The following is a 21289-nucleotide window of genomic DNA, read 5'->3' on the forward strand; positions in this document are numbered from 1 at the left end:
TGTCCGGTTGTTTTCTACTACTGGATTTACTGGGTCTAGTAGATATTGTGGTGCGTGGATTTGTGGCGAAAGTTGCGCTGTTTGTTGATGGACTGCTGATTGGGAAGTTGGTGTTCATCTTTGTGGGGTCGTTCTCGTATACTCTCATGCAGTGGATTCGAACTGTGGTAGGCTGGCCGTACATCACACTGGACGATGACAACACATGTCTGTCATGAATTGGAGTGATTACAGTATAGCTGTACATGTTCACTATTGTGCTATGATACTGTTGGTTATTTTCATCACGAACTTGTGTCTGTTGGTATGTATATAAACTTTGTACTATATCTATGCATGGCTGACACAGCATTCGATTGGGCTTCTTTATTTTTTTTAGACCTTGGAGTTCTTCACAATCAAGAAGGCTCTTGCTTGTCTTGAAATAGCAAATAATGCAGGTTGGTTTGCTAGACAACTGGTGTTGCAAATAGTTGAATGTTGATAAAGAATTTGCGTACACTGATTGCATCAACATGCCTGAGAATTCATCACGTGACAGCCGACTTATTGTTCTCTTGCAATAGACCTTTTCACAGGGCGTGGCACTAATGACGTCATCGCCTACCGCGCGCCGATTTGGTTCGCTTTTGATGCATTGGCGTTTGTTAACCGCGTGAGTCTAGAGCCAAAGCAACAATTTTTCTTTTCGAACTATAACCGGTGCGTATAGCGATGCATCGAATCAGGTGAAGCCTCATTACGACTCGGCTCTTGTGTGTTTTGCGTGTTTGGCAGTGATGAACAACCTCTTTCTGATCTCTTTCGTGACTCTACCGCGTCACTTTGAGTGATGATTTAACATTGAGACTTGACAGACGTCAAATGCGGGTACAAACGTGCGCACGTAATCTATGATGCGTGTTCTGTGTGGTACGCACTTACCAAATGGTTTGGTTTGTACCTCCTGAATACTTCCTAGAAAGTGCGGCGTTTAGGGAATGAAAGGACCCTAGGTAGCAAGTAGATAAAGTTTTGTTAATTAATACAATTAATTAATCTTGTAGTAACTATTAAAAATGGTGTACACAATAAAAATGAAATTGAACAGCAAGTTTCAGTGTATTCTGGAGCGTTACACACAAGAGTACAGAATGATAACAAAAGCCAATATATATTGACCTTTACAAACTAAAATTAATATCAATGACACTGATTACTATTAATTTACCGTACAAAAAATTAAATCTATGGTACAAGAGGTGGATGCAAATTTGTTAGATATGAACAAACAGTAAATGCCTTATACAAAAGATCTATGCTTGAACTAAGTGTTATTCATACCTTGCAAAATGCTATAGTTCGTTATGCGTCTAATCACCCCTCTATTTCAATTCCAAGAGAAGCCACTTGTCAGCATTTAGTGACTTGCTCCTCAGTAAACTGACCTCCTCCTTTTAGAAAAGGAGGTAGCAGAAGAGACGCCCAACGTTCATGAGAATGTCAGCAATAACAAACCCTTTGTTTGCCATGACTTGATCTCCAGGCACAAATTTATTGAGAAAACCAGACTGCTTGGTAAGTCCCTGTTATGGCACCAGTAAATAGTCGTGACACAAACATAACATGGCCACATGGCGATATTGCAACTAATGCTTTCACAGTGTGGTGGTGTTTGTATCTGGAGAAGAAAGCTGATTGCAAAGCCCTATCTGAATGTTTGTAAATAGTTCTGTTGCATCAATGATGCAGGTCTTTTTTGGGGAAGTCTCTCTAAATGAATGTGGTAGACTTCGATGTAGAGTATCCCTTGGCAACCACCAGTCAACGTCATTCAAATGGCAATAAAGTTTATCCACGCGACAAAAATTTCCATGTAAAACTTCAAATATTTCTCCTTTGCAGATACATTGGTACATCCAGGAACACAGCAAATAACCATGATGGCACGGCAACTACAAATTCCAAATGATATAATGTCCTCAGTTGTACGTGGCTAGCTGTCATATAAATAAACTAGTCACTCAGTGTTGCTGTAATATCAAGATGAAATATTAATCAAGCATTCTCTTCTTACCTCTCAGTACCACCAGACTTGTCTAAAGACTTCCTCTTTACGTCAATCATTCCCTAAACGCCGCACATTCTAGGAAGTATTCAGGAGGTACACACCAAACCATTTGGTAAGTTCGTACCACACAGAACGCGCATCATAAATTACGTACGCACGCTTGTACAGTACCCGCATCTGACGTCTGTCAAGTCTCAATGTTAAATCATCACTCAAAATGACGCGGTAGAGTCACGAGAGAGATCAGAAAGAGGTTGTTCATCACTGCCAAACACGCAAAACACACAAGAGCCGAGTCCTAATGAGGCCTCACCTGATTCGATGAATTGCTATACGCACCGGTTAAAGTTCGAAAAGAAAAATTGTTGTTTTGGCTCTAGACTCACGCGGTTAACAAACGCCAATGCATCAAAAGCGAACCAAATCGGCGCGCGGTAGGTGATGACGTCGTTAGTGCCACGCCCTGTAAAAAGGTCTATTAACATATTCTCTTTGGATGCAGAGGCGTCGAAGAGGTGCACGCTCAATCAAGACATTGTAACTTGTGTGTGTGTGTGTGTGTGTGTGTGTGTGTGTGTGTGTGTGTGTGTGTGTGTGTGTGTGTGTGTGTGTGTGTGTGTGTGTGTGTGTGTGTGTGTGTGTGTGTGTGTGTGTGTGTGTGTGTGTGTGTGTGTGTGTGTGTGTGTGTGTGTGTGTGTGTGTGTGTGTGTGTGTGGCCAACTATTAGACTAAATGTTTTAGACCTAGTTAATTAGTGCAAAAGTTCGACATTTTTGTACAGACTGAAGTGGTAATGGGATTAATATTGGAGGATTCTCATTTCCTTTGCTATATTTCTAACTGCGGTTTACTATTTATATAATGATATAAGCATGACAAATTGCCCGATTGCCATTTTTGTATAACACCTCATTAATTCATCGTAATTTGAAACCTATAGGTACAGTACGTATATATACCAGTACACACGGTAGTTGATCTTAAGTTTATACTATGGGAGTGTTAAAAACAGCCCCACCCACATTTCGTATTCATAGTGAGATGTATATACATGTATATATGGTGATGCTTACATCGGAAGGTTTCTGGCTATCCAATTTACAAGAGATTACAAACACCGCGTGTCGTCATCAGTTCCACCCAAGAGTCGTACCGTCATATAATGTGAGTTGAGGAGAGAGATGGCGTCAGCTAAAGAAGTTATGCATTTATACTAGTTACTCGTATTTGTGCATGCGTGAATTAAGTACGTACGAGAAGTTTTACTAGTTGAAGCGCTAACAGACGTACAGTCTCAGAGTAGCTATTGCTGAGCAGACCAATCACGTGAACACAAAACAAGTGGTGTGCAGTCATCTATCGCAATTTGTCGGATATTCCATGCACTTCTGGTGTCTTAAACAATTTTTAGATTTGATGTATACTGTATTAGAAGGAGTAGTGGTCTGTACTAGTAACTGTTCAGCGACCACGTTCACTTTTCGCCTCAAGGTGGACCGTCAGCAGTGAGAATTTCCTAAAATAATCAGCATCTACCCGGGCGCCTCCCGGCTGGGACTCTTCCAATCGACCATAACGTGCAGCCATCCTCTTCCGCAATTGTAGTTGATCTATTGTCTACTCAACCAGAGTGAAAAAGAACAACCCACGCACTGATCACCCTATCATGATGTACCAGTGGCGTCGCTACACATCTGCCTGGAAAGGCCATGACCCAACAATATTAGTAGATGTGACATATAAAATTTAGACAATATAAAACGTCTCATATAAGTTGAAACCAAAGCAGCTTGCCTCTCCAAATTTGGAGGTCTAGCGACGCTCGTGTTCATTCTGTGCTAATTACTAATCATCTAAATTACAAGTCCACATACAGTATATACATACATACAGTATGAACAATCGTAAAGTTCATATCTAGTTGCTACGAATATAGAAAGACTGTAACGATAGGGTAGCAGCTAGGTCAAGTTACAGCTGTTTGGAAGAAACAAGTGACTGTAACTACACGGGAATGACCGAGATTAGATCGGAGACTCCAACAGCTTCGTCTCCCACGCCATAACCCTAACCGTACCACACACCTTCCAATTTCAAACATGCACTTTGAGATACCATATTTGGAGACATTTGCTAAACTAATGACGTATACAGATCTAAAAGAAATCAAGCGGGCGCGGCTATGTTCACCATATATGAACAAAATCAATAGCGTGACGTCAATCACAGTTACACATTTAGGAGGTCACCCGTCTTACAACCGTCAGTTGCCATTCAGTACCAGATCAAGACAGACGATCACAGTACGACAGATTCGGAAAAAACCATGTTTAGAGTTGCAGCTTACGTGTCGATGATGATGGCCACCTGTTTGTTGCTCTCCATTTCCTCGAGCACAGCCAACGTCGGTAGCACGGCATGCCCGCAACCTGAGAAAGGAGAAATGGTATAATCACTGCATCGTATTCTAAGATTTCATTAGTGCTATTGATTATATTCTAGGGTCCTCCCGGCCACTCTGGGAAACCTGGAGTGAGGGTAAGTGTGAGTATTATTGATAAGTAATGGACAGATCTGATGGCATGAATTTTAGTAATATATAATCTTTAGTAATGTTTTTGTAAAATATGTTCCTACCTTTGAGTGCAACACAGCACTCATTGGCAACTGTATACATGCACGTCGTGCGTCAAACAGAGTGTCTTGTTCGTGCAACAGAAAGGGAAGGAACCGGCGACGCGAGCCTAAATAGGTATGCACAAATTACAGTACAACTTGTCAGTTAGCTAGAGCGCGCTACATATTCCCGAAGTAGCTGCTCGATGTCATATGTTCGACATCTTCTACTTGATATGTATTTCTTCTCAAGTGATCTCGCACAGATCCACTTTCTGACTAAACTCATTAGGCCACGCTGCGCGTGATCTACTCCGCTCCCACACGTTTCTATCACGCTACACGCTTGCTATTCTGACACATCAGTTCTGAAGCAATGATAAATGACTCTTGCCACATTCTGTATCTTCAAGCAATTTGTTTACTGATAGTCATCTCTTTTTTAGAAGAAAACGCAATTAAGCGTTATGGAATAAAAATAGAATAGAAGCTAGATCAGACACGCCTATATTTGCGGTAATATTTGTAAATACAAGTTACACGTAGAAAGGTTTGTTCAATACGATATTAGGCCGGGAAAACTTGATTCACAGTTTAACGTCCAGCATTTTACACGACGGCATGCGGGAGGGCGGTCATTATTCATTATTTATTCAATATTTTAATAATAATATTAATTAAATGTTACAATACGAAGTGGCCAAATACACTGATAACATCAGCAGCTGTCACGTTCTTCTGGACTGACGACGAGGACGACTTGTCGCTGCCAACGAAGACAGACGTCAAAAAGGCCGCCGACAACTCGTCACACATCTTCACAATAGAGAAGCGCCCGGCCTGGACTGATGTCAGCAGATCTTCAAAGGTTTCCGAAGGAGACAGTGACAAAACAGTCCAGAGAACCAGGTATTTTTGGCAGTGCACACGTGCACGCTTACGAAGGAAGCCATATTGTCAAAAGTAACGTGCGCAACACGAGACAGGCACGTGCGAGGTGTCATGTGTCCTATATAATGAATAATGAAACTTATTTTGTTTTCCAGAATATGATTCGGGCATGGACGTTAAACTGTAAATCAAGTTTGCCCGGCCTTATTGTAACACGTGTCTAACAAGAAGCGGCAAGAATATAGCACAATGCTTCCCCTACGAGTTTGGCGGGTCGTGAGAGCCTCAGTTTGACTTTTGTGTTACCATATAAGTGAATTTGGGTGGGGCTAACTGAATGACTGGGGTAAGATCGCTATATATACGCCTGGTGTGTAGAGTCGAGTTAGTGTGATTTTGGAAGTTTTTGATGAGTAAACACGTAAGGTTTGTGAGTGTGTCATCGACCAAGATCGTCGTCCGAACGTCTGCCCACGTAGTGTGGCACGCATTCGCCTATCCTTGTGTAACCGTTACAATTATCATGCATTAATTAATAAATATAAAGGTTAAAATAGTTGTGTATTAACAGTGTACTAGAACATACGACTCCTTACTCAAATTGTAGATTCAATTACCAATGTTTATTAGAGCTAATTATTTTAAATTAAAAATTGTTAAAACTACACTTTAATTAATTCCTAATATATGTTTTAATTTTGAAATTGTTCTAAATTATTTATAATTTTTATTGTTATAATTTAATTTATTTTTAATTTATCATATATGTAAATGCACAATAACACTAACTCAAGCAATACTGAATAGTAGATAGAGTACTTGAACAAACTAACAAATTATACCTATTAACCAAATTAATTATATTGGTATAAAACTATTATTAAAATGTTGCAACTTTCAGTAATAAAGAGTTCAGTTTTATCTGAGTTGTCAATGTAAATCAACATATTTATATATTTCGTCAAGGGTCACAACGGGATGAAGGGCAGCCCAGGAATTGCAGGATCTAAGGGTACAAAGGTCTGTAAGTGATGCAGTACGTTTACACAACAATACGAAAGTTAAATCCATTTGTGTATGTATAAAGGGAGACAACGGAGAAATCGGAAAATCAGGTCGTCAAGGCAAACAGGTACCAGTAATATAACCACTTATTCTCTCTCATTATTATCTTGTCCAATGATAAAATTGTCACCCAATGAAAACAACTAAATATTAATTAATGATGTTGTTACAGGGTCCAGCCGGTGTGATTGGTCCACCTGGTAAGCAGGGAGTGACTGGTTCACAAGGTCCACCTGGAAATACTGGAATTCAGGTTTACTGTTGTAAACATTACAATCGAGTATTGGTAAAAACAGTTTTATCATAGGGTCCACAAGGTCCTCAAGGTTCACAAGGAGTAAAGGGTGAAAAAGGCATAAAAGTATAAATACATACAGCAGATATAGACATTATGTCAAACTCTTGTTGCATGCATAGTCTAATTAATTAATTAACCTTAAAACAAATAAAGATTGCAAAAGTACATTTACATTAAATATTTATGGCTTTATTTATTACACTTATTTTCAGTTCTCAGGAGACATAGTAATTAATTGTTATTAATATGTTTTCTCTTCTTTCTCATAATGTTCTGTTTTCACTGTTGCTAGGGAGCAACTGGTGATACTGGAGCAAGAGGGTTGGAAGGAACAGACGGCACACCGGTATAGCAAGGCTGTATAACAAATTCATTATTTCCGTCTCTGTTAACAATAAGAACCAACAATATAACAATCTAACAAAAAGGTTACAGTGTGACTGTTAATGTAACAGGGTCCTCCGGGTCATCCGGGCGTCCAAGGTCCTCCTGGACAAAGAGGTCACAAAGTAGGTAGTCATAACTATTATTACGACCGATAAGATAAAGACTTGTATTTTCTGATAGGGAGAACGAGGATTTTCTGGCTTTAAAGGAGAACAAGGACCTCAGGGTATTGCCGGTCCAGAGGTAAATTTTAGTCTTAGTTAACTAATTTTACTAAATATAGTCATTCTAACTAAACGAGTCTGCAGATGACTGATGCTACTCTTCAACGTTATTTTAAGCCCGTTGAAACTTTGCAAAATGAGGTATGTAAACACAAACTATAAAAACTCTGTAGTGCGCGTTGCGAATTGTTCTTATAGGTTGAAGACTTGAGAAACAAATTTGAAACAATCATGCGTTCGGTATATGAATGAAATGTTTTTGAAACAAATGAAGTAGTTAAATATTGTTTTAGTTTAATGCATGCTGTATTGAAGAAAAACCTGCTGCTCATCTCTACGGGAGTGGTAGAGCCAGTACTCTTTCAAGTGGTGAGTTTCAAATCGTGACGAGAGCACGTTATTCTATGCAATGAGTTACAATAAATATGTTGTATGAATGCAGGTACTCGTGTTACCTACTGGTCAACTAGTAAATCATCTCCAGGTTTTCTTCGAGGAGGAACTGTCTACAAGAATGGATACATTACAGTTCCACGTGACGGATTGTATTATGTATATTCTCAATTTTGGTATGACCAACAGTCAAGCAGTCAAAATTACTGTTCATTTCACATCAAGTTGAACGACAGCAACAATATTGGCAGAGCTCATCACTACCGGAAAAACCCTATTAGTTACGACCAAAGTCAATACACAGGAGTAACGGTTATGCTGACAGCTAACGACCGGCTCTCTGTGACAGTGGGACATACGTGCTACTATGAATTTTACTCGGATAGCAGGGCGTTTTTCGGAGCTTTCTACATTGGTTAACTCCTAAAACATTCGGTGAAAGCAGTACAGTCGCTGTCTCTGTCTAAAACAATGGGCGAGCGTATAGATCTCTTTGAATTACTGATTGCATTTACGTCCAATGTCTCTGTTTGCACATTTATGGTAGAATTAACTTCACACATATTAAAATTATTGCAGTACCGGCGGCAACATCTGTACGTTAGTCATTATCCTACGGTATACTATAAACTGTAGAAAACTCGAAACGAATGCATCTAAACTAGATCGTATGGCACATGCACCAACTATATTGACTCAGAAATGTCTATGGACTAGTAGTAAGCAAATAAACCGAATCCTGCCATCTTGACTCCATTACCATAGATCTGGTACCGTTCACCAACTGACTTGTGTATTTATCCTACGTATTCATGCATACATATGACTATCTGCCTGCAACACAATCAGCTAGCACACAATATAATACTGCAACGCGTTGCTGTGTAAACACAGAAACACAGCTCAAGGACGTACCGTCGTCTTTCAAACTGGGAGGAGACTTAAATTCTGCAGCAGAATGAAACGTATTGTTTGGATTGACCAGCGAATCCATGCAATTCATTAATAATTATAAGCAAACACATATGCAAAAGTCATTTGCTTGTATACATTGCAAGAAATTATATTTAGATTGCTCGAAAACCATGCATCGTACTATTTCCACTTGTAAAGAACTCATCTAGGAGTTCATCACTTCTCTCTTCTAACTTTGGTCGGAATTGACTGGATCAACCTCTTGTTACACAGAGACGGCCATATTTTCAAAAACTGTCTGTCTATATCTATACTGTAAAAAAGAATTCTGTCACCACTGCGTGTGCGCACTTGTGTGCTGGTGTCGTATATACCAACATTCAATCTGGCATAGGTACTAGCTAACGTGCATGTAGGTAAACGATTACTTGAACAAAACGCGAAAAAGGAAATAACATAGAATAAGCAGATAATTCGCGCAGAGGTAACAGAAAGACCGTAGGTTGCAGTTGAATTAATTAATTAAACAACTGAACCTACTAATTTTACTATAAATTTTTGAATTTTCTTCATGTAGTACTTTATCGTCTTGCAGCTTACTGTACGAGTCCATTTTAGGCTATACATGCATGCACCGGCATGTACACAACCATACGTAACAGTGGGTCTATACGTGTACACTGTATACGCGGAGTATAATAGCGCTCACATTCATCTAACAGTCGACAGCGCTCTAATTTACTGTAACCCGAGCCCATATATATTGTCCTCGAGTTCACAACGACGGCGATGATTTGCATGTGCGTCGTCGTATGCATTATCAATTCTGACGACCCACAGAGATCGACACCTACATAAAACCCTGTACCATTCAGGGCGGCGGAAGCTCTTGGATTAATGGGTGGACAATTTATTAAGCGTACTGCCGCCATTTTGGTTTTAACTAACGAAGTCCCTTTACATAGCGTCCAGTATTGGAGGGGCTGTGCATCTTTTATTCTGGATCCTTCGTGCAAACGGGATCCGAACAGCGTGCTGATACCGACCGCTTCAATCTTTCCATCGATAACAATGCAACGTCTCTACGCTTACTCTAGCAGTTGTACGGCCGCGCTCTTTACGGCGACGCGGAGGTCGCCATTTGCATAATGCCTTTCACTGTGCCAAATGCAACGAAACATGTCACAGATCGCTTTGCAACTATTTTTTGCAGACTCTAAAAAATAATAGAAGACTAGAGAACAAGTTTGGAGTCGCTGCGTTGTTTCCTCGATTTACTACAAAAAGGATCCCGTTTGCACGAAACTTCGTGCAAATGGGATCCTACATGTTCTCCTCTGCAGATCGTTTTGCAACTATTTTTAACGTTTTAGCATAAGTAAATTAAAACGTAATATAATATATTATTTGTAACATAAGTACGTTATTCAATAACTCAAACGCCATTGCTACAAAATTGAAATAGAGATTAGTGACAGATTGTGTATCTACGTGAAGAGAAGCCACTTGAGATCGGTTCTACATCAAGATAAAGCAAAGAATTATTTGGTGTGTACTGAACGAAAGTCTTGTTATATTATAGAAACTATTTATATGCAAAAATTAAATTTGAAGGCTCAAGTGATTTCAATAACAACTATCTATAGCAGTTATGGAAAACATCACAAAACTCTAAACGTACCACAAATAATGCCATTGACGTAAAAACGTTACATAACCAATTATTTTATTTATAAAATTGTAGATTGAAACAATAGTAGTCGAAAACAAATTTGTATTATAACAATTGAAAATTTTATCTAATTAAAATATTATTCTACACGATTACATAAAATTTATGAAACGTTAGTTACCTATAATATGATCATATTTAAGTATTTAAATATTTTTATTGTCTGTTACATTATATATTTATTACAAGTTTTTGTAAAAATATTAGAAATATAGAAATCTGTTAACTTATTTCAAAATATTCTCGAATGATAGAACAAAGTACATCGTTATCTGATTTTATATATTTATTCACTAAACACGAATTCATAGACTTACTGAATTTTTTATATGTAATAGATAGATTTAGACGTATGTATTATCAATTTTTTTTGTAATATTTTAATGAACTTGATCTAATATATTATATTGGTGTCTGGAGGGGGAGTCTCGCAAAAACACCTTTGCCTCCATAATCCAAAAGTTAACCTTGACAAGAGAATTGGAATAGTGTCAGTCCTAGAGTCATTTTAGAAATGATTTCTGTGAGCCTATTGATTGTCTCAAGTTACAAATGACTAACTACTAGAAAGAAGTACGTATTCAATAACAGGAAATATTGATATGTAGCAGATGAGTTGTATGCTTGCTGTCGGTTTCTTCGAGAAAGTTTCGTAGTCTAGACAATTCATTGTGTTAGTTGTGGCAAAAACCAGTAACGTATGCTGTAGAACCTAGCTATAGGCTCCTACCTATCCTCAGCGCTTTGGTGAGTGGCTTTCTACGCCTACGATATGAAGTGATCCTCCTCTCTAGTAAATGCTTTCCGTGGGTATGAGGAAGACACTTGTAATTTGTAGTCCCACAAAGAAATTATTTCTAGTTCAACAACGAAGGCACTCTTGAACGTAAAACATGCCATCTATCTAATGTATGCAGTAACTCCTAGTTGACTTCTCGAGGTCAAATAGTGAAACTACTCTCTCTAGGTAGTATAGCATAGTAAGTTTTGTAGCGTGCGTAAACAGCTGCAGTCTAGTTTCCGTCGTGTTCTATTTGTTCTGTTTCTCGTAATGTGTGTATATACAGAGTCAAATTGTGTAGCAGAGTACAATGGAAGATCAGACATATTAGTCTGAGTTGTTAGACATATTTACATATATATATATATATATATATATATATATATATATATATATATATATATATATATATATATATATATATTCATCATCATCATCATCATCATCATCATCATCTGAGATCTTTTGTCAATGGTGGTCTAAATCGGCACACACAAGCAAACAGAAACAAACTGAATCGCGCTCTAAGCTACATAGTCTTAGTCTCTAACATAGTCTGGCTTGGCATCATTGACAACTTGGGTTTGCTTTAAAGCTGTAAAATACTGTACAAGAATTTTTAGAGCTACATAATTATAATTCTTTTCACAGGGTTTTGATGCCTCCATGTAATTTGCACTGACAGCTGAATGTCATTGTGACATGTCTACTAGACGTGTTGCACTTTGAACCTGGATCGAAGTAGCTGCTAGTGTAACACTATCGTAGCAATATGCAACGCAAACAAAGATCAAAGACATAAAGAGGACATCCCGTGATGCTATTCTTGGTAGCATTGTATTACGAACACAGGTACAAGCACCATCGTAGCAGAAAGTGGCATACGTCAATATCTTTCTAGAGAAAACTAAAATTCTTAGTAGCTTTCAAAGTAATAGATCATTTCTGTGGGTATTACGTTGTCACTGTAGATAACTTAATTTTAGATGTAGCTCTCTAGATCGTGCGTGTACACGTACACTAATTGCCTGAATCGCGGCGATAGTGCAATAAGTACATTACCTTTTTTCTAGCGCAATAGCACGGACATCCAGTATTCCTGTGGATTCTGTACTCTTGCATTGACCAAGGTGGCGCCGTAATGCACCCCGCTGTCATGCAGACACATCATTATTTATATCGTGTTTCAGCGGTATTTTTTAATTAGTGCATGAACAAACAACAGGCTATGCTCTCATTTGAAAACTACTAACTAAAACAACTCAGCGACTCCAAACTTGTTCTGTCGCCTTCTCTTATTTTTTAGAGTCTGCGAAAAATAGTTGCAAAGCGATCTGCAGAGGAGAACATGTGGGATCTCATTTGCACGAAGTTTCGTGCAAACGGGATCCTTTTTGTAGTAAATCGAGGAAACAACGCAGCGACTCCAAACTTGTTCTGTCGCCTTCTCTTATTTTTTAGAGTCTGCGAAAAATCGTTGCAAAGCGATCTGCAGTGGAGAACATGTGGAATCCCATTTGCACGAAGTTTCGTGCAAACGGGATCCTTTTTGTAGTAAATCGAGGAAACAACGCAGCGACTCCAAACTTGTTCTGTCGCCTTCTCTTATATTTTAGAGTCTGCGAAAAATAGTTGCAAAGCGATCTGTGACATGTTTCGTTGCATTTGGCACAGTGAAAGGCATTATGCAAATGGCGACCTCCGCGTCGCGTAAAGAGCGCGGCCGTACAACTGCTAGGGTAAGCGCAGAGACGTCAGGGGCGTAACTAGCATTAAAATTTTACCGAGGCAAGTTTTATATCAATAAGGCAATATATTTAGCCTCAAACTACTAGTAGTCTACTACATATATACTTTAATTAATTAATCAAAGTGAACATGGAGCCTCTATAACGACAATTGCCCCAATCGGCGGTGTCCTGTACAATCAAATCTTTGTAAGACATTCTCTCTGCTTACAGCCACGTCTCTATGAATATATAAAAGAGCTAAGCCACACAGTCTTTCTTGCGTCATTGTTGATCTCGACCACTCCTTCAATCTCCGGAGAGCCGAAAACGATCTTTCGCACGGCACGGAACCAACAGGAGATGTTAGAATAAGTTTGAAAATCTCATGAATATTGGGGAAATATTGACTGTCTGCCATCTTTGCGGCATCCGTTAATGTTACTCTCCTGTCTTTCTCAGGAAGTTGAAAACATTTGGTTTTCCAAACTTCTACTTCAGGCTCGAATGTAGCTCCATTTGGTAAGTCTGGACCATAGAAGAGCTTAATTGAATTCACCTCAGATCTTGTTATACTGCTAACACTGCTAGGAAGAAGTCTATACCCAATGAGCATTGATTCAGATGTATCAGGGAAGCGATTGTTGAGCTCTGTCACAGCGTGATCAATGAAAGGGTAGTACACGTTTCTTCTGAAGTATGCCACAGCGCTGTCCTGTTCCGCAGTCTGCATGCCAGCATTGCTTCTGTAGGTGCTTCTTATTGCGGTTCTAGGTTTATCAATTTGGGCATCCACCTCGCCTGCAACTGTTTGAACTCTTTCCCATAATTCTTTAAACTTGTCTTCACGTCGTTGCGCAGAAATCGTTGTGCGAAGCAGCTTGGCTGTTTGATAAGCCTTCAGAACGTCACAGTTTGGAGATTGCAAAGACTTCGTCAGAGGATCACAAAAGCTCAGAATGTACTGACTAACGACCAAGCAAACAATAAAACTAGAGGACTGTAAAAGTCTGAGGTAAGATGAAGCTTTCGCCCTCGAATCAGTGCCAGAGCTCTCTGCAACAATATCTTGCAGTGCAAGGTATATGGCTTTGTATTTGGCCAAGACACTGGACAGTGTTGCCAATCGAGCCGACCACCTTGTCTCACACAGTACTGGGACTTGCCTTGATGACGATTTACGAATAAGCGTATCACTTAGTTTCGAAGTTTCCTCCTGTTCTAAGTTTTCTTCTAGTTCTTCTTCTGGTTCTTCTTCTTCCTTGTCTTCTGCTGTAATCAATTCAGCCATGTCTCCTGCTATCAAATGCCTACAAAGGATAACTTTTCTTTTTGGACTGCCTCCTAGAAACCACGTCAGTGTTCCTAACGAGTTAAACAAGTCCTGAATTAAAGGGACTTGCCTACAAGAAGATGCAATAACCAAATTCAGTCTATGTGACCGACAATGCTGGTATATAGCCTTTGGTTGTAACCGAAGAATTCGAGCAGAGACACCGGAAACTTTTCCTGACATAACTGCAGCACCGTCGTAGCCCTGGCCACGAAGATAACGAATATCCAAATTGCACTCTTTCATAAAATTGACAATAGCATTGAAAATAGACAGAGCATCTGCACAATCCAATTTGACGAATCCTAAGAACTCTTCTCTCACTTGAACCTGACCGGGTACAGAGTCGTCAACAAACCTGATACAGACTGACATCTGCTCTACGTTAGCTGTATCTGTGCACTCATCCGCCATCAACGAAAACCATTTAGCGGCATGAGCATCTTCCAGTATTTTGTCTCTCACCTCAACACCGGCTAACTCTATCAGCTCATTTTGTATTTTCGGGCTCTTGTAACAGGCGTTCTTCTTTCCGTGCTCTACATGACTTTTCAGAGTAGGATTGAACTGAGACTGCCAATGGAGGAAGTATTCAAAGTTACTGGATTCTTTTCTCAGAACTTTGTCCCAACTGTGACCCCGAAAGGGAACATTTCGCTGACCGAGAGCAATAACGACATCTATTACAGCTAGAATAATTGCTCGATTACGTTTGACTCTCTCTTCATATTCTTTAGATCTGCTGGTACAAATATCATTTTTCTTTCCTTCGACCACATTCTTGAAAGATAATGCTTTTATGCAAGCATTCTTGTGAATTTCACTTTTCTCATGACAAAGCAGTACACCACGCTTTACTCCAACTGCGTTCTTCCAGTCACAAAAGCCAGTTGTCTTGAAAGCAGTAGCAGACAGTGACTCATCACCAAACAGCACACAGTAGCAACAAAAGCAGGCGTCAGTACTAGGAGAATATCTCAGCCATCTGTATTGACTCTCCCACTCTGGATTGTAACGACGGCCGCCCGTGCTCTGAAATTTACAACCGGTGGGTGGACACCATTTATTTTGCAGCAGGCATATCTTGTCAACGTCGGAAACGACTCTGCCTACGTAGTAGATCGGATCATTCACTGACACTTCTTTGTCATGAGCAGTATCTACAAAGAAAGTGTTTACAAGCGCTACGGTATTACCACCTGTTTCAGTAGAATATGTATAATATTATATGAACCTTATTACATATTCTTAGCATCTATGACGATAACACATTGTTCGATATCGCTCAGTAATTCGCGTCTACTAGGATCACATTTAGCATTGGTACTATACCTTCTGCAGAATTCACTACAGTCTCAAACGGGGACGCAGAATGTACAGTTTCAGGCAGATCGCTTAAATCACCGGAAGATGTCCTGATGAGAAGAACAAGTCACGTACCCCAAAGGGGACCCCATACTTCTGCAGAACAACTTTCTTACCCAAGACATTGCAAAAGAGATAGTTGCTTCTTTTTCTTTCTCTTAGATGGTGGCTCCATCTTACTTGGCAGTCAGCTGTAGGTTTCTCGAGCCACGTGTCTTGCAAGTGCTTCACGTGCCAAGAACGTGCGCTAAAGTTGAGTATCAGAGAGTTTACGCACGCGGTTTCAAATTTGAAAAGAACACGATAGCAGATTTTGTTAGTGCAGAATGTCATATCTTCTGCTCCTAACCTACATGCAGCAAAATTTTTGCAACGCCACACCCTTTTTTTTACCGAGGCAACTGCCTCGGTTGCCTCATGCCTAGTTACGCCTCTGGACGTTGTATTGTTATCGATGAAGAGGTTGAAGCGGTCGGTATCAGCACGCGGCTCGGATCCCGTTTGCAAGAAATTTTTCGGATCCCGTTTGCACGAAGGATCCAGAATAAAAGATGCACAGGCGCGTCTTCAGTGGAAAAGGAGGAGGCGAAGAAAAGCGCGTCGGCAACGAGAGGTTCTTTTTACTACTCTCCTAGTGTTGCTGTGCAGAATGTACAACCAGATGTTGCTTGTAAAGATCATGTCCCTAGTGAGAGGACGAAACCCTCCAAACCTTGCAGACATTGACAGGACAACAATGACAAGATATACGTAATTAGTATCTAGATTAGTTAGTGGGTCATTTCTGTGCTGTGCGAACACTGCGCAGTGTTAACCTACTACATGTTCCCTAGGGCAGTGTTTACTCAGCTTGCTTAAATAGGTTAGCCTAAGGTCAGTGTGAAAGCACCCAAAGTCATTTTCGAAAGTCTTTTCTACTGAACAGAACAACACCTGTTTGCCTGTCTTTGTCCGTCTGTCCGTCTGTCTGTCTGTCTGTTCGTTCTTCTGTCTGTCTGTCTGTCTGTCTGTCTGCCTGTCTGTCTGTCTGTCTGTCTGTTTGTCTCTCTGTCTGTCTCTTGTCTCTCTACGTGTTGTTGTGATTGTCTGTTTGTTTTTATGCTGTCTTTTGGTTTGTCCTTCACTCTCTGTGTATGCATATTTTTGGTTTTCCGAATCACTAGTAAAACGGTAGAAAACTGATACAATATGGTTATGAATATAATATAAATATAATACCATAAAATATAATACCATAAAATATAATACCAGAAAATATAATACCATAAAATATAATACCATATAATAAAATAGATGAATTATGAATCTTGCCTATGTGCATCAATTTAATTAAGTATAATCAGAGATGCATGTGAGTTTCAATTCTACACTTAGTGTACTATTCTGTATTTATGTGTATATCTTGATGTTGGGTTTTTGCAGATGCCATTTTGTCATCCATGGTGGAGTAGACGGATATAGTCGAATACCCGTGTTTTGTAAATGCTCTACTAACAACCGTGCGACAACAGTGTTGGAGTCATTTCTAGAAGGTGTTCGACAGTTTGGGTTGCCATCAAGGGTAAGGTCAGACAAAGGAATGGAAAATGTAGAAATATCAAGGTTTATGTTAGAACACAGAGGACCAGGACGAGGCAGTATGATAACAGGGCGGAGCGTGCATAACCAACGGATTGAGCGTTTCTGGAGAGACCTTTTCCAAGGATGTACCTTTCTTTTCTACTTTCTGTTCCGGAACTTAGAAGAGTGCTTTCTCCTTGATGTAACAAATGGCAAAGATTTATTTTGCTTACAGTACGTGTACCTGCTCAGAATAAACCACGCTATTAAACAATTTTGTGACGGCTACAAAAATCATCGACTTCGGACTGCTAGAAACAGTACACCTATTCAGCTATGGATAACAGGAATGCTGCAGGGGGCAGAACTTCGAAATATGGAAGACCTGGACATTGTTAGTGATGCTATTGTCCTTCCTAGTGATTACTAATTATGCGATTATTATTTCTCTTTGAGGGTGCAATTGACGGTTATGGCATTGATGGCCATGGACCCATTCCATTGAATGGTCTGGATGATTCTGATGTTGTTCAAGTACCACAGATAGAAGACGCCCTCTCTCCTTTGCAATTGCAGGATCTGGTCATGCTGATAGACCCAATGGCTGATTCTAACTGTCAGGGAGTAGATATTTACGTTAGAGCCCGTGAATTTGTCTATGCTGCAAATGCATGAATATATAAGTCATGTGTAACATGGAGTTGTCAGTCAGTGGATGGTCTGGTCATTTAATTTTCTACATTTCAATTTTTATGTTTTAATTTTTTAATTTTTATTTATTTTTATTTAATTTTCTAATGTTTTTAATTTTAATTTTTTAATTTTTCAATATTTAATTTTTATTTGCATTCTTATTTAAAATTTGGCATATCTTAAATTTTAACTTTTAATTTTTAATTTTTTTATTCTCCTTTTATTATTTATAGAATGGTTTTTATCTGATGACGTTTGATTCTTGTGATCTTTAGATTTATTTTTAAAGTTTGATTTCTAGGCACTTATGTGCTCAAAACTAGAAACTTGAACGCGCAGTTCGCTTATGCTGTTTCTAGAAATGAAATGACTGAAGACACTAGACACAACGGGGGTTCCAGCGGGGCTTCCATTCGAACGCGTGTCCCAGGAGATCACATTTCCAACACACAAGCAGGTGTTTGTTTTTACTTTTCGTCACGTGCCAAACCACGCTGGCAGCTTCTGGCCGCGGACAACTCCGCTCACTCGTCGGACACGGAACTACTAATCGTGTTTCTATCCAAGGTGCTGGTGCCTCCTTGTGCACGCAGCTTGACTGCAGATGTGAACGTACGCCCCGATAATGACAGCCCAGGGATCGCCGAGTGACACGGTAGAAATCGATCTACAAACATTGTCCAGCACTATTGACTCTCGTAGCTATACGTAGCATTGACATAGTAGTCTACTTAGTGACTAGTTGTAGCTGACTAGCTATGACCATGTTCTTTCAGTTGTAGCCGCACACTGTTCTACGTTAGCTACTAGTATTTGAGTTAGTTAATTGAGTTGAGTTGAGCAAATAGAGTTCAGTTGAGTTGACTTCAAATTGAGTTCAGAAGGCGTTGTAGAAAACGATGGTCGTGCATGTCGGTTTACTTGGTGAGTCGTGCAACGTCATGCAAATGACGAAATGTGACCTGTTTTGACTACCACGCCCATCCTTCTATACGGTATGTACCGGTACCGTACCACATTTATGTAAGTGTGCCCGTGAAAGCGCGCAGTCTACTACATAATTGTATTAGGTTGACGATTTCTATGTTTTAATTGTGTCTTGAATATTCCTGGACAACAAAAGAGTCTGTACACTTCGTCACCACAGTTGCCAACTCGGCGATCCGCTAGAGCGGAGCCTATCTAAATACATCTAAATTCGTTGCATTTCCCCTCTAGCCGGTTCGTCTACGGTAAAGGTAGCGTGTTGTGTACAATACACGTACCTACACAGCTAGGGACCGCGATATTCACTGGCAAAACGTTGTGTGTCAGAGCCAAGAGCAGCCAACTTGATTTGGCACGTGAAGGAAAGTAAAACAAAATAAATCTAGAGATCACAAGAATCAACTATCAAGATGAAAAACCATTTTACAAAAATAAAATATAAAATTGAAAATTAAAAAATGAAACATAGAATTGAAATGTAGAAATTAAATGGCCGGACCATCCACTGACCGTTGTCGCTGCTTATAGTTGTATTATAGAGTTAATTCATTAGAAATATAGCTAATTTGCCTACAATGTGGCATTTTGTTGCAATTTTGTTTCTCCATAGTAAATGTAAATTGAGAGTTCAGTTTATATAAAAACATCTGATATGCGGCATAATGACACCACGCGGATAGTTCACTTTTATTAGTCAATTACCAATTGCATGGAAGACGAAAATTATTGCACAGTATGTATAGTCTGGCCACATTCATCCACGCTCATATTTCATTGCATTGAAAAAGAAAACTGATCAAAGATTGAGTGTGCTGTTTGAGTCTACAAATAACTTTAAATTGTACCCATCAGTCAAATTTTTCTAACCTATAGAATATTAAAATTGCAAGCAGCTAATTTTAATTTAATATTTATTAATGCAAGCGTATAGTGAAAATATAAGAGACAAACCCCACCCTGTTGTATACTGCATGTGGCTAGAAAGAGACTTATTCTGTAATTAATGATTTACATGGAGAAAGCCAGGAGTCACTCTGTAATTAAGTTTCTCTTGTCTTCTTTCTTTCTTCATCTGTTAGTTGCAGACAACAAGTGTCGAAAAAAGACTCTCTAATAAAGAAAAAATGACACTTTTCAAAGACTTGATAATGATTAATTAACTGCAAACCCAAAATTACTAGAGGTGATAGAGGGCATTATGAAAAACCACCATCTATACGCACATAAGAAAAAGACGACGTAAGTGCATGCGTGCACGCTGACTATATACGCAAATCCGTGATTTTGTGTCAGAGATGTTTTAATTAATGTGGAAGGAGGACTGTGGTAAAGTCAGTCTACTAAGTGTTCTACACGTGTAAGGGGATTTCCCGAGAGGCAATCATACGAAGTCCCTATACCTAAAAATTTTAGACGTGTTTAGGTATCGACAACCCAATCAATTGTAGAAATAGAGTGAGTTGCAGCGAGTGTTTAGCGCATACAAGATCTAAACGACATGTTGTAACTCTACCAAAGACTTTCGACACTGCATGCGTTGTCTAGATTTAAAAACGTACGCGGGAGCGTAGGCACTTCAATTGGTTTTGTGGAGCTCAAAAATTCAGCCTTGATAAGAACACGAGTAAACAACCTTCAAAAACTAGATTCTCTGCAGCAGATAAAATATAATTCGGAATCTCCAGTCTCCCATACAGTAGCTGCATGAGGTACCTCATATCGATGCATGCAGTCTCATATTGCAATCTCAAATTACAATCTCATATTACAGTCTCATCGCCTCATCTCATTGTCTCATCGCCTCATCTCATTGTCTCATCGCATGATCTCATTGTCTCATCGCATGATCTCATTGTCTCATCTCATGATCTCATCGCCTCATCTCATTGTCTCATCGCCTCATCTTATTGTCTCACCGCATGATCTCATTGTCTCATCTCATGATCTCATCGCCTCATCTCATTGTCTCATCGCCTCATCTCATTGTCTCATCGCATGATCTCATTGTCTCATCTCATGATCTCATCGCCTCATCTCATTGTCTCATCGCCTCATCTCATTGTCTAATTTTGACACAAATGGCACGCCATACCGTAGGAGCTGGGTCATGTCGCAGCTGTTTGGCAAAGACGAGTGACCGTAACTGGAAATGACCGAGATTAGATCGGAGACTCCATTGTCTCCCACGCCATAACCACAACCATACCACACACCGTTCCAATTTCAAACATGCACTTTGAAACACCATATTTGGAGACATTTGCTTAACTAA

At 39.5% G+C, this 21289-nt stretch overlaps 2 protein-coding genes across 2 annotated transcripts; one reads left to right on the forward strand and one right to left on the reverse strand.

The window, feature by feature from the left end:
* The first annotated feature begins 4342 nt into the window (after positions 1-4342).
* LOC134194973 (macrophage receptor MARCO-like) lies at positions 4343-8565 on the forward strand. Its single transcript, XM_062663965.1, has 13 exons — positions 4343-4496; positions 4553-4588; positions 6524-6577; positions 6645-6689; positions 6795-6875; positions 6930-6983; positions 7213-7266; positions 7376-7429; positions 7488-7550; positions 7616-7672; positions 7730-7771; positions 7825-7900; positions 7974-8565. The coding sequence occupies exons 1-13, from the start codon at positions 4377-4379 to the stop codon at positions 8342-8344; spliced, it is 1107 nt and encodes a 368-aa protein (XP_062519949.1). The 5' UTR covers positions 4343-4376; the 3' UTR covers positions 8345-8565.
* Positions 8566-13128: 4563 nt separating this feature from the next.
* Positions 13129-16080, reverse strand: LOC134194844 (zinc finger MYM-type protein 1-like). The gene has a single exon (XM_062663818.1). The coding sequence runs from the start codon at positions 14824-14826 to the stop codon at positions 13240-13242; it is 1587 nt and encodes a 528-aa protein (XP_062519802.1). The 5' UTR covers positions 14827-16080; the 3' UTR covers positions 13129-13239.
* Between the last annotated feature and the right edge of the window lie 5209 nt (positions 16081-21289).

This window comes from Corticium candelabrum, chromosome 19 (assembly GCF_963422355.1).
Source record: "Corticium candelabrum chromosome 19, ooCorCand1.1, whole genome shotgun sequence".
NCBI classification, from domain to species: domain Eukaryota; kingdom Metazoa; phylum Porifera; class Homoscleromorpha; order Homosclerophorida; family Plakinidae; genus Corticium; species Corticium candelabrum.

Excerpts from the sequence above, each read along its gene's own strand:
- LOC134194844 (XM_062663818.1), bottom strand. The coding sequence starts at position 14,826 with ATGGCGGATGAGTGCACAGATACAGCTAACGTAGAGCAGATGTCAGTC.
- LOC134194973 (XM_062663965.1), top strand. The coding sequence starts at position 4,377 with ATGTTTAGAGTTGCAGCTTACGTGTCGATGATGATGGCCACCTGTTTG. Across the intron at positions 6,578-6,644 it reads CAGGATCTAAGGGTACAAAG|GGAGACAACGGAGAAATCGG; the intron begins GTCTGTAAGTGA and ends GTATGTATAAAG. Across the intron at positions 6,690-6,794 it reads CAGGTCGTCAAGGCAAACAG|GGTCCAGCCGGTGTGATTGG; the intron begins GTACCAGTAATA and ends ATGTTGTTACAG.